Source organism: Acanthaster planci, linkage group LG20 (genome assembly GCF_054643075.1).
Source record: "Acanthaster planci isolate LZ-2023a linkage group LG20, COTS_SCS, whole genome shotgun sequence".
NCBI classification, from domain to species: Eukaryota; Metazoa; Echinodermata; class Asteroidea; order Valvatida; family Acanthasteridae; genus Acanthaster; species Acanthaster planci.
In genome coordinates, this window is record NC_141796.1 from 1,043,919 (window position 1) to 1,057,021 (window position 13,103).

General features: G+C 44.6%; 1 protein-coding gene across 3 annotated transcripts; it reads right to left on the reverse strand.

Moving 5' to 3' along the window:
* Positions 1–1,995: 1,995 nt before the first annotated feature.
* Positions 1,996–11,576, reverse strand: LOC110975464 (cholinephosphotransferase 1-like). Of its 3 annotated transcripts, none has more exons than XR_015423530.1 (9): positions 11,196–11,576; positions 8,908–9,055; positions 8,052–8,193; positions 7,639–7,723; positions 6,884–7,012; positions 5,803–5,961; positions 4,671–4,796; positions 3,388–4,313; positions 1,996–3,324 (listed from the first exon to the last, which is right to left on the reverse strand). XR_015423530.1 is itself a non-coding variant. In XM_087130638.1 (8 exons), the coding sequence occupies exons 1-8, from the start codon at positions 11,550–11,552 to the stop codon at positions 4,179–4,181; spliced, it is 1,281 nt and encodes a 426-aa protein (XP_086986764.1). In that variant the 5' UTR covers positions 11,553–11,576; the 3' UTR covers positions 1,996–4,178. The 3 variants fall into 3 exon arrangements, 1 of the variants encoding a protein (XP_086986764.1); XR_015423529.1 differs by having other exon boundaries at positions 3,367–4,313; XM_087130638.1 differs by having other exon boundaries at positions 1,996–4,313.
* Positions 11,577–13,103: the final 1,527 nt, after the last annotated feature.

Here is a 13,103-nt window from a genome sequence, read left to right on the forward strand (position 1 = left end):
GGTTATCAATTCTGAATGAAGTCGAGTATGGTACCCATGATATGTACGACATGTAAAGCATAACCCTATTGGCCTCCTTGCAGAGTATTCTGCGCGTCGCGTACTACTCCATTTAGACAAGACGTGACACGTTCTATCTTGATTACCCTCAAGTATAAGAAATCTGCAACTTTTGGCGATAACAGCCTCGAAAAAAAGGTGTGTATAGGTCTGCTCTTTTAATGCCACTGTCGTGGTTTTCCTACAAGTGGCTTCTTACACTACGGTTGGCTGTCGGTATTGAAAGTCAAAGAATAACACACAATTAAGTGCTCAAAATCCCACGTAGTTACCACCAAAGATGATATAGCACCGATGGGTAATTCAGCCATAAATGTGTTATCACATAGGCGCCATTCGAGTGTGAACGGTATTGTGTGTGCGTGCCTGTCGAAGCGCCTGCGCATTGACAGGCACTGCGCAGGCGTAGTCCAACCAGAATGGCGCCCACGTGATAACAACGTGTTACTCGTATTCATGGTGAAGTTCCCCATCTTGCGCCGCTACCCGGCGCTATATGATCTTTGATTATCAGAACAATAATAATACACGTGGTCCTACTACGAATGAACGGCCACTTCGCCCTTAACCACATCGTCGATTCCTATTCCCCCCATTCAACTTCGTTCGCCGCACCAAAATCGTTCATTTTTTTTTCTTTTAGCTTTTAAATAACAGAAGCATAGGGCCTATGCAACAAATACAAATGTCGACAGTTTGAGTACCGGGCTAAATCAGACGTTCCGCTTCAAACAACTTGCAAAGGCAAATATGTTGTCACCACAACTGAGCTGAAAGCCGGAATTTTCAAAAACTGTACATGTAATATTGGTATTTTTGAATTCAGCAGAAAGACAGCTTTCCGATCGTTTCCACGTAGAACACTTGTGGTAAAGGTAGGGGCCTATAAGGTGACAATATGGCATTATTCTGGCAGCTTTGCGTCTATGTTCCCGACATTGTTTCAACATTTCAGACCAGGCAAGAATAATGCTATCGTCAAAATTGCTGAGAAAATGACATTTTCAAATATGTGATTCTGCGAAATACTTGGAATTAATTAGGAGACGGGTCAGGCCTACTCTTTCCAAATACTAAAAAACCCCAAACTGACCTCCACTTCAATATGACTTTGAACCCTCAAAATAGGAAAGAACGGGATGCGCCTTTACTCCCATTTTGTTGTGACAGGTCATGATGATCAGTGTATATTTTACTAGACAGCCTATTTTGAGTCGACGGTGGTGCGCCAAAGCGGGAAATCGCCCGTCACATATTGTTTTAGTTACGTCACGAGGCACCGGGCCATCACGTCAGACCTTCCGGTGCCCAACAGCCCTGTTAACTGAGTTTTTTGACCGGGACGGTACGTCCATCCCAAGGGATCGACTCCAGCTGCTCAGAGACTTTCTGGTACGTGCCGTCCGCCGTCACACCTCGAGGAAGAGGGCACCCTCACCTTCGTCGGTGGAGCGTGACGTCACATATATCCATTGCTAAGACCATTGCGCTCTCTATTGGTCCAGCATGGCGCTCGTGATCTCTGCTCCATTTGCTGTGCGTAGCAGCTCTTCATTCTCGGGCCGTCGAACGAGGGCTGAGGGAAAAACCCAACACCTTTTGCCATGTACATAAAGTTTCGCGTACCCTGCAGGCACGCCAATTGTGAACTTTTAACCCTCCCTTAAATTCGTGCTGAAGTCGAGACCAGCCGTTTACAATGCACGAAACACAACATGTACAAACATTTGCACCCAAGACATTCCACAAATGCGTCGTCTGGCAGAGACCACGGAGAATGAGAAGATCCATTCCATATGAATTGCATGCAACGCAATAAACTCTTGAAAACAATTCATTTTCAGAAACATTTTTCTGCAATGTTGTCATACACTGAATAACACAGAGGTAGGCCTATAATACATAAGGTATTACCGTACCTTTTAACCAAAAAACTGCACATGCTCATTTCTTACCTCTTTAATTTAGCATAAAACAGAAATTTAAGTTTCATTACTGCAATACTTGATTTCTCTTGAGCTTTAAATACTAGTTAAAAAAAAAACGACAGCCAACTTGATGATTACAACCAATTTGAAACAAGAAATGGTACGATAGTTTCGGCTGAAGAAACTATGTACATGACTATTGATGACAAAATGTTACCAGATAATTTGAATTACGCTTTATCGCGTAGACATCCACATGATAAGTTGCATTTGGCAGTACAGCGACTCGCACATGCAGAGAACCATAACTACGACACCCTGTTTTATGGGAGATAAACGGACTTGGACCTGAGAGGTAAACAACGGAATCTTCAGCACTGGTTTAAGTTCGAGCGACAAAAACTGTAGAATTCGACCAACGTCGCCCGAAGGATAAACGTTTCACACAATCTTGCCGACTACTTGGAACCAGTTGGTCAGTAACGGCCGAAGTCATCTATCAGTGCGGAGGGAACCAGTCACATGACTACAACTGTTCCAGGTACAAGATAAAGAGATGTCAGTGACCAAGAACCCCTCCCGAGTTGCAACCAGCAAGGTGTGCTCTTTTGACGTCACAATCGTGTTTTTCCTAAAATTTGCTGCAAAAACTTTGGTTGACCGTCGGTACAAAAAGTAAGAAAATTCAGAAAGTGCTAAAAATCCACGCAGCTATCAGAACACTAGATAATAATACACGTACCTCTAAATACTTAATGAAAGTACAACCCCGGTTTAAAATCTGAGAAAAATGTCCAGTTGAACGAACTGGAAGTAAAAACTAGCCAGAAGGTGACAAATGTATTTGTGCACGATATAGTCGCCAATACAAGTGGTAGGCAAAACGTCTACAGTCGGACTACATGACACGCTTGGACTTGCCCTAATTGTGACGTGCCCCCCCCCCACAGATTAACATAAGTTTCCTTTGGACGGCAGGTTGCTTCACGCGCGAAGTAGGTCTAGTCACTTCCAACTTTCTCTGAAACGGCGGCACACACACAGAGTACCTTCCTTTAACCCTTGGTATTGTTTCAACCACTAAGCTATAGCACCTTTAACCAAGAATGTCAGGCATACACAAAGACACTTTGAACGGAGGCTGAAAGTTTGGATATAGGTCTATCGAAACCAACACAGACTTCAACTACATGTTATGAACTTTATGGAGAATGTGGTACATTTTCAGTGCGTCAGCTTGAGCCGGTGAAATTTTTCACGAACACTTTTCCTTTACAGCTGTTTTCTTCATTATTTCCTCAATTTACATTTGGGCGTCCATGGCACACTATGGTACCTCCATGGCACACTATGGTACCTCCATGGCATACTATGGTACCTCCATGGCACACTATGGTACCTCCATGGCACACTATGGTACCTCCATTTTTGCGAGCCCTCCTTTTCTGTGTACATTGTAGGTCCCACACACGTAAGCCAGGCCATCGATACTGTCCTGGAGAAGCTTTCCGCTGTAGCCATCTTGCGGGGCAGTTCTGTCGTTCCACAGGGCAACTTCCCTTGAGCATACCCTGTGAAACAAAAGGACTAGCCTGGAAGATGGCCGCCATGAAAACCCTATATAAGCTAGACCCGACTGTGCTGCCGGGCTTATGGGTACTGTCGGGCTTATGGGTACTGTCAAAGATAAGCAACTGCTACGTTATGTGGCTGGCAGTACCTGTCTTTCATTACGGCAAGATTTACTCACTGGCGGATCCATGAGAGGACCGACGGAGGCCACGCCGCCTCAGACAAATTTTCTTTCTTTTCGTTTTTGAAACATGACCAAAAACATCAAGTTGGATTGTTTTATCTCCCCAAACTCTTACAGTGTTGAAAAACCCACAATTTAGCCTATCCCTCCTCGGCACCGCCCTTAAAGGTTACATCAACAAATTCGACCCCCACCCCTACGAAAGAACCTCGACCCCCAATAATTTCGCACTGGATGTGGCGCCTGTAGAGTGTATTACCTACTCACTTAACGCACAGAGACAAAACAGAGTCAAATCAAGCTCAACAATTCGACCTTTGCAGAGTATACCAAGAAATCTACGCCACACAATAAACTGTTTAAAAGCTTTAATACTCGAAAACCAGTTTTTAAAAACGAAGCGCGGAGTTAAAAAGGCAGACATGGGACATATGCTACTTCAGAGCCGGGCGTGCACTTATTTGGATGGGCCTGCGTTGCGTGATGTCGAAGCAATAGATGCCGAGATTAACAGAGATTTGTAGGCATACGAGGATGGCGTAGCGGACTAGATCTGCCATGCAGTAGATCTGAAATGAGAAGAACAAAAAGTCCGAGTTTAATTGAGGGGAACAATGGGTCTACACGTTGCTCATGCTGGACTCTGACTCAAAATGAGACAAAATGAGCATTGAGCGATATTCTGCCGATTCCAATAAATGTGACAGATCAAACCCACGAACAAAGAGATATGCGATATTTGGAATTGATGAAGCTCGGTTTATTTTGCATATAATCAAAATTATTGGTGCAATAAAACAATGCCAAACCCATCTTGGCAAGTTTCACAATACTATGCATGGCTTCATTTGTATGGACGTGTTACATGAGTACTGCAGCATAAATGGTATGAGTGACGGAGGCAACAAAAGGAAAACATCTCCAACCAGGGCAATCCACAATAGAAGGTGCTCAGGAAGGGGCGTGTCAAAATACTGGTTGAGGAAGAGGAGTCCCGGCCCGATGAAAACAGTGTCTAGCAGGTCCATGGCACTTTTGGTCATATGAGCAACCTGCGGAGAGAGACAGGTGTGGATTATTAGTGGACCGGGGAGTTGATCGGGCCGTTCTCGGCAGGTCCATGTGTGTTGCATTGTCAACATATATAGTTGGTGTTCAAGAAACAGTCCACTCTGTCTAAATCAGCTCTGGTTTTCTGAGCCAACTTGTGAGAAATGGACAAGTGTGGATATGGAGTTAATTGGGTTATTCATGGCAGGTTGATTAATTGTGTTTCACAAACTGTCTCCTGGGCAGTTTTGGTCACGTGAGCTAGGGGAATCGATTGAGTTGTCCATGACAAGTTCAAATGTGCTAAAATGTGATGGCGTGTTGATGCTGTTCGAGAAACTACCTGCATTGTACTGGGTCCACTGCAGTTGAGAAATTTCAGCAAACTTTGAGGAAACTTGTTGCAGTCTGAGTCATGTCAGCAACCTTTCAGGAAAGTTGTTGCAGTTTGAGTCACTTGAGCAACCTTTTTACTGCAGTCTGAGTCATGTGAGCAACCTTTGAGGAAACTCACTGCAGTTTGAGTGATTTAAGTAACCTTTGAGGAACTCACTACTGTTTGAGTTACTTAAGCAACCTTTCAGGAAACTTACTGCAGTCTGAGTCACGTGAGCAACCTTTCAGGAGACTCATTGCAGTTTGAGTCTTTTTAGCAACTTTTGAGAAATCTCACTCACATTTGAGTGATTTGAGCAACCTTTAAGGAACTCACTGCTGTTTGAGTCACTTGAGCAACCTTTCAGGAAACCTACTGCAGTCTATGTCATGTGAGAAATCTTTTAGGAACTCACTTCATGCACAAGCAGATGTGTGCTGGTAAGTCAGGAAGTGGAAACTTAATGAATGGAGTAGAAATGTCATGTGAGCGATAACTTCATGTAGTCTCAATTCCAGTCATAACGCATTTCAGTAAACCACGACAGAAGTTTTCCTCAGTATAAAACAGTCCTCCCTGTTGCAACTGGTGGACTTGACCACGGTACTGCTAACCTCCCGTCATCGACTCACCACAAGTTTGTTGGTAATCTTGGAGGCCACTAGCCCGAATGTCAGCAGGTAAATGCAGGGCTGATTGTCATAGAGACCAGTGCGAGATTTCTGCTTGATGATGACCGCCAGGAGAATCACGAAACCAATGTGTAGTGCTGGCGCTATCACACTAGTGTCCTAAAAAAGAAAAAGAAAGCCTTTAACGTTGCCGCAGTAATGAGACTGTAGAATCGAGATGACTGGGTTCTCCCAATTATGAGAAATATTCACTTGTTCGAGTACTGAGTACAGGAGACCACAAAAATTACACAGGTGCTAGCTCAAGGTTTACCTTGAGGTGCTAACCCAAGGTTAACCTTGAGGTGCTAACCAAGGTTTACCTTGAGGTGCTAACCCAAAACTACACAGGTGCTAACTCAAGGTTTACCTTGGGGTGCTAACCCAAGGTTTGCCTTGAGGTGCTAACCCAAGGTTAACCTTGAGGTGCTAACCAAGGTTTACCTTGGGGTGCTAACCCAAGGTTTGCCTTGAGGTGCTTCCTCAAGTTTACTTTGAGCTTTCACAAAGTTTAACAGGTTTTAAAAGGTGCCTAAGGATGAAACCTCCAGGTAAGGTACAATGTACTTCTTGTTTAATTTACATCTGTCCTACATCAACTCTCTCTTTGCTAGTTCAAAAACCTTTATTTGAAATTTGTGAATACCCTACACTCAAGATACATTGTATGAACTGCAACACATTTACAAAGGGCCTATTGGATGTACTCTGGATAATGTACATAGTATGCAACTGTGTCAATACTTGAAAAAAAAGTTGACAAGGACGAATTTGGTGGCTGGCTTACAACATTGTTTATCAACCTTGTGAAAGTCGATGTGTATCGACAACATAATTCACCCCAAAATGCCATTAAGTAGTTGCCAATTGCTGGTGTATGTTGCTTATTTGTTAAAAAAATCCCTGAATGATACTGGAAATCCAGGTATGGCTAAGCCAAAAACCTGAGTCCAGCCGCTGAACTCAGGTTTTCAGGAATTCAAATGAGAATTTGCAGCAAATGAGCGGGAGAAAGAAAATTCTCTTGTTGAGGTGAGCTTACAGCGACAGTGGATCCATCTTTGCCCTTTCCTCCTCCCCCTAGGATGACTCGGAAGTAGTTGACGAAGGAAATGAGCGCCAGCACAATGCCTGCGGCAAAAACTGCTACCTTCAGTTCCACACCCAAGACCTGCTCAAAAACGAACAAACAGTAACAGTCGTCCCATCATCAAGTCAAACCCAGTAACAAGTCCACTTCCCAGAAGTCAAGCCCCAAGTCACTTTCTTTTGTCTATTGAAGTCACAATGGACATATTCATTAACAGTGTGACAACTGCATCCAGGGAAGGCCAACTATCCCCCCCTCCCCGGGGCAAATTTCGGGGTCTGGGGGATGGAGAGAAAGGCAATTTGGGGGGATCATTTCATTTCCCTTCCCTTCCCAAGACATGCAAAAAGCTCCAAAAATTTGCCTCAACCCTCAGAAAGGACGTGAAAGGTGTTAACCTTGCATTAATTTAAATAAAAAATTCTGAAATGACAACAGAGGCCCCTCATGTGCGCAAATACATGTACCTCACAAATTAAAGAAAGGTTGTTGAGGTTTAGGAATAAGGGAATGTGCAGAGATAAGAAATTATTTCATATTTCTATTTGGCCGGGGCAAGAGTCTGCCCCTTACTGGGTTGCTTCAGGTTTGCAAACAGCGACCTGTACTCTGTGGGAATCTGTGGGCTTAGAAACTAGTCAAGGATTGGAAAGGAGTTGGGGAAGGGAAAACTACATATATCTCCAGGAACAGCAAACAATCCTTACTTTGAAAGCCCAAATCTGGGGCCCAAAGAATGCCGAAAGAGAGAAGATTACTATCAGCGTCAGCTGTGATTCCGTGACGTCAAACCTGGGAACGAAACGTTATCCACTTTCAAAAATAGCTAGCAACTTTATACGAAACGTAGGGCCAGGGCATGTAGCCCCTCAACACAGGAGCTTACAAGAGAGCAAGTTTCAAATTTCAGCTCTGTTATAATCAACCCAACTGAGAATCACTTCAGTGAGCCAATATTTCAAAGATGCAAGCAAGGGAACACACACACGGTCTGCATAAGACCATGCTGATAATGTAGAACTCACAATACCAAACTGGCTCATTTAAAATCAACCATTTAAGAATCAGGCTAATTTAAGGGTCAGCCCGATTGAAGATGAACAGCCAATTAAGAACTCACATTCCGAAATGCAGCGTTCCTGAAACGTAAGTCTGCCAGTGTGCAGTGTAGAACATGATGATGGAGAGGACCGTCGACAGAAAGAGCAGTTCAGGCCACTCCCCGAGCTGAACGGAAATGCCAAAGGCCAGAGACACAAACACTGACAGAGAAGAAACAGGTTGAACTCAGACAACTCCCAAACCATGTCAACAAAACCAAACCAAACAGACTGGGCAGCTAAAGAGTCCAGGTGGAAGTTTTTCTCTCACCTTTTGGGCAACTTCACTCTGTATTTTTCTACAAAAACAATACCGGAGACTCACAATGCAGTGCACCACCAAAAAAATTGTTAGGGAGAGGCCTTTTTGCAGTGCATTATGGGTTAAAGTTTACAAAGTATCATTTGTTAACAGTGTTGTGCGCACAAAACGTGAATTTTTCCCAGTGAATCCTACTAGAATCCTACTCAGTGATTTTGCATCACTGAGTAGGATTCTAACTTAATTTTTCCAAAGTTTAATGTTGCATTACAACTCAAGATGTTCAGGGTGGGGGTCCGTCCAAAATATTCCTGTTCGGGTTATTAGAAGTGAAGTTCTTCTAGTATTGTTGGAATGAATGGACCAATCCGGAGAGCAATTAAACATGTTTTTCTCTGACGCCAAAATGCAAGTTGCTGAGCATGAGCTGTACACAAGCGCACACATGCTGGACTTTTGTGCATTCATGTCGAACATACATCAAGGCTATGATTGGTGGAAAAACCTGGGGGGGGGCTTAATGGATCAGTCTATTGTGAATTTCACTCCAAGGTTTCCATGGGAACAACTGGGGAAGTGGCAAAAGGAAATGTGTGCAGGAAACCAAAGTATACCTATTGAGACCGAGTCACACCCATGATCGAACAGTTCTCCCATCGGCGTGCTTGTCTGGGTTCGTCGTGCTTGCTTGCCGTCGATGGCATCCAGGGCCTGGTAGATGAATAACGTCAAAGCTGCTGTAATGTAGGCCCAGCCTGGTGCCTGTGGGCGAAATTCATAGGTTGGATAGAATAAGGCACAGGGCACTGGACATGTCAGACAGCAGAATGGCGACACCCATGCAGTGCGCCATCATGGACGGCAGTTGGTAAAGAAACAGTGGTCGCCATGGAGGGATTTACATTTCAAACAAACATTTCTATTCACAGTTTGGAGCTGAAAAATCCATCTGCCACAAACAAGGAAACCTGGTCAAGATAAAGGAGGCCTGGGAAAAGTTTGGTTGCATATTTTCTTGACCTATCCTGCATGTATTTTGACGGTTCAAACTGAAAAGTGTTTGTTTTGGAGGAGAATTCTGGAAAAAGCTATCAAGCTATACCTCTATGGTTCCTTTGAGTTGGTGGGCAGTCAGGCTAGGCTTTGTGGCTAGCTACAAGTACATGTATGAGGTTAGAGAAATGAGTGACAGGCTATTGGGCAATAGAGGGCCTGCCTGGAGCGCCCTCCCATGGGACATGTTTTGTTATTTAGATTTAATGACAATGAATACACAAAATGTTTACTCAAGCCGATCCCTGAGGAAGAAAGAAATGTCCTCTGATGTGACGTCACACGCAGGCCCTCTATAATGAATGTGTGGCAAGGTTGCATAATCACGATATTGATCATCCTAAAAGTTGGCCTACCAGTACATGTATAATATACCCTTGATTAAATTTGTTTGAACATGTTGGAGAAGACAGCTCTGTGGCTTGCACTGCACTGCTTTTCCTTTGCGCAAACCTCTAGCGGACCATCCACAAAAAGTATGCTACATGTATGTCAGCACACGCGTGCCGACGACCAATTCCTGAGCGCCACAATGTCTGGTGTACAGTTTCAATGTGATCACAGCTATCAGATATACAGCACTCAGAAATCAGTCGTCGGCATTAAGTGTGCCGACATGACATGCTTTTTGTGAATGGTCCACCAGAGGCCGCCACGCCATGACGTCAGCTCCAGGACAATAAAATAAAGGGTTACTTGAACAAGGTGGTGACATCGAGCTCAACGACAAGCCCATTCCTGATTTGAAGGGGAAATTTCTCTTTTCTTTCCAAATGTGAGTAAACCTTATTTTTGTTATTGGTACCAGTACCTCCGATTCTCACATGATCCTAAGCCGGGTGCCTCAGACAGTATACAAGGACCATTTTGCTTTGGCAGTGAATTCAGAGGATTTTGATTAATGGTACAAGCTATTTTGAGTGAAATGAATTGATGGAAGCAAAAGCTTATGGAACATACTTACATGTAGAACCTCCTATAGCCCGACCATGTGCAAATGTTAAAAAAGGCAATTTTTAGGGTCCAAGTCTGCAAGTTATTCGGACTACAACCAGGAGTAGGCCTAGAATTATATTCTAGGCCAACTCCAGCAGTAGTTCGGTTCTGTTTACTAATAATGCCTTAATGGTCAGCCCCGAAAAAGAGTGTTACTCGGGCAATGTCTATTGATTGTCATGACCCTATTTAGGTAACATTTGAGAGATTAAATCGGGGGAAAAATGCAACTTTCTTATCATGTCTGTAAACGTTAATGTACACACATGGCAGACTGTGTGACCTTTAGCAATGTGTGGCTGTCCTCTTCAATACTCTTACTCTGGGCTCCTAAGGCTAATCTTCCTTTCCATGTTTCCAACCTGGTGATATAAGGGCCGGCGACCATTTAGACCCGGTTTGAAAAGCCCCGCCCCCCCGGTAAGCTCGCCCTGTTGCAAAAACCGGCCTGGGATGCTGGACTGGTTGTTGATCTCGAACTTCTCCATCCTGGGGTCTATTGTTTGCAAGTACTGGTACATGTAAGCTATCCCAGAAGGAACCTGCTTGTGGTTTTTAATCCTTCAGCGCTATACAATGTTTACACTTATCCGCTTAGAGTAGACCCCTGTTCTTCTGTGGAAGCATGGTGGGGGAAGCCTTTCATCAGGGACTTTTAAATGCTGATGTGCAGACAGGCCTGATACCGGCCTGGAGTAGCCTGAATAACAGGCAGGCATTACACAGGGTGGGCTCCCTCAAACCGGGTCTAAATCATGGTCGCCGGCCATAGGGTCCTGGCAACTATACAGTCACGCACGTTAGCTGATCTGAGTTGTCAACCTACACTACAGTAAAAAAAAATAGTACTTACCGGTTCTGTAGCAGTGGGGCTGAACATCATGAGAATCACTGCGCCGAGAATGTTAAGTGCCAGCCCCGCCATGGTGATGGTGTTGGGCGCTATCGTCTTCGGTATCTGCTCAATCAACCACCGCCAAAAAACCTGCATCGGGGCGTCGAACAACGACGTGCCCTCTGCGCTGTATTTGTGCTCCTTGAGCCGCTTCAGCTGGCCCTGGGACAGCAGGTCTGGGGACGTCAAGTGTCTGATCAGGCTCTGAGTCATTGAAGACATTTTGGAGGAATTTCGAGCCGAATTGTTGGAGTCTTTGTGCCCCAATCCGATTACAGCTGTGTCCGTGTTTTCACCTGGTAGTTTATCAGACATGTCGGCCCAGGTCTGGTACACCGGTGCACCTGTTGGGAGTTGGCGAGCTAGGAACTGACAGCTGGGTATCAGGCTAAATTAAAGGTCAACGTACTGAAAACGTGGAGGGCGCCATCACTACATTTTAGTGAGCGCTATAAATCCAACCTCGTTCTCATAGGTACGAGCTTGCCACACCATGTTGATTCTCACTATGCCTTACGCGATCTAAACCCTAGTAATAGTATTGGAAAATGTAAATATTCTTCTGGTAAAATCAGGAGTCAATTAGGAGTCAGGAACAAGTCTGTTGGCGTTTATCCAATTCATAGTCACACGGCACATACTATTTTTTCCATCAACTTTCTTTTATTTCACCAACATGCGTTCCCTTAACCGTAAGCGTAGTATCATCAGCATAAGTGTCAATAGTTCCGGAACAACCTAGCGAGCCAAGCTTAGTAAGTAATAGATCACAGTTAACCGTATCAAAGGCTTTTCTGAGATCAATTAATGCAACACCTGTTAGTTTACCGTCATCAGTGTTCTTAGACTAATTATTGACAAGTTTAGCAAGAGCAGTGGTGGTTGAGTGAAGTGGCCTAAAAAAAAGATTGTAAGAGATTGTTGTCACTAAGAAACTGGAGAATTGATTGTACACTACTGCTCGCTCGAACATTTTGCTTAACCACAATAGGGCAAGCTAATTTAAGGAGCCGACAGCTTATGTTATCGTTGCCTGTTGCTTTCTTGACATCCATCACAGATATCTCATCAATGACAAAATTATCAGACACTGGCTCAAGGTGAAAGGTCATCTCCAGTTCAATATCTGGCGTTAGCTCATTTGTTATACCTGTATTTAATGGGAGGACCTTGCGACTAGACTTTGCCCGAAGCAGCGAGCCCCACAATTGCTTGTGTGCATCTAGTGCCACAGGGACCTGATGACTTGTCAAAAGGGCTATCTCAGGGTTACACCACTCACAACTTGCCTTGCGAGATAGCGATCCACCCTTTAATCGACCGTAAGCTCTCACAAGGAACTCTTACCGCACCACAAAATAGCCCCTCAACCCACCAAAACCCTCAACAACACGCCCATCACTCGGGACTAGGAACTAGCCACGCCAGCAACCCTTACCTACCCGCCCGCTCAGTTGCTTGCTCTGCCTAAACCATAGCTCAGGGTTTTACATCAGGATCAAACCAAACGGTTCTGCTGTAACGTTAACGTAGTCCCGTCGCGCCTTATATAGCCTAGCAAGCCGGCCGCTGCTCCGACAACGCCTGCAGCGCATGCGCGCGCTGCATGTGACCTAGCAGTGATTTCTGCTAACCAATCGCCCTCCGCGCAAGGCGGAGCCTATGCACCGCGCTCGCTTAACCCACGGCTACACACAAGTACACATCTGCCCTCTGTTACCGTGCAGAGCGCCATCTATAGTCTTGTCTCAGGCCTATAGCGCCCACTGTCGCGTCACAATATGTTGTCTGGTCCCTCGCCCAAAGATTTCCTGAGGACTCTTGTTAAAAAATCTCTTGTTAATCCACGGATGTCAATAGACATGA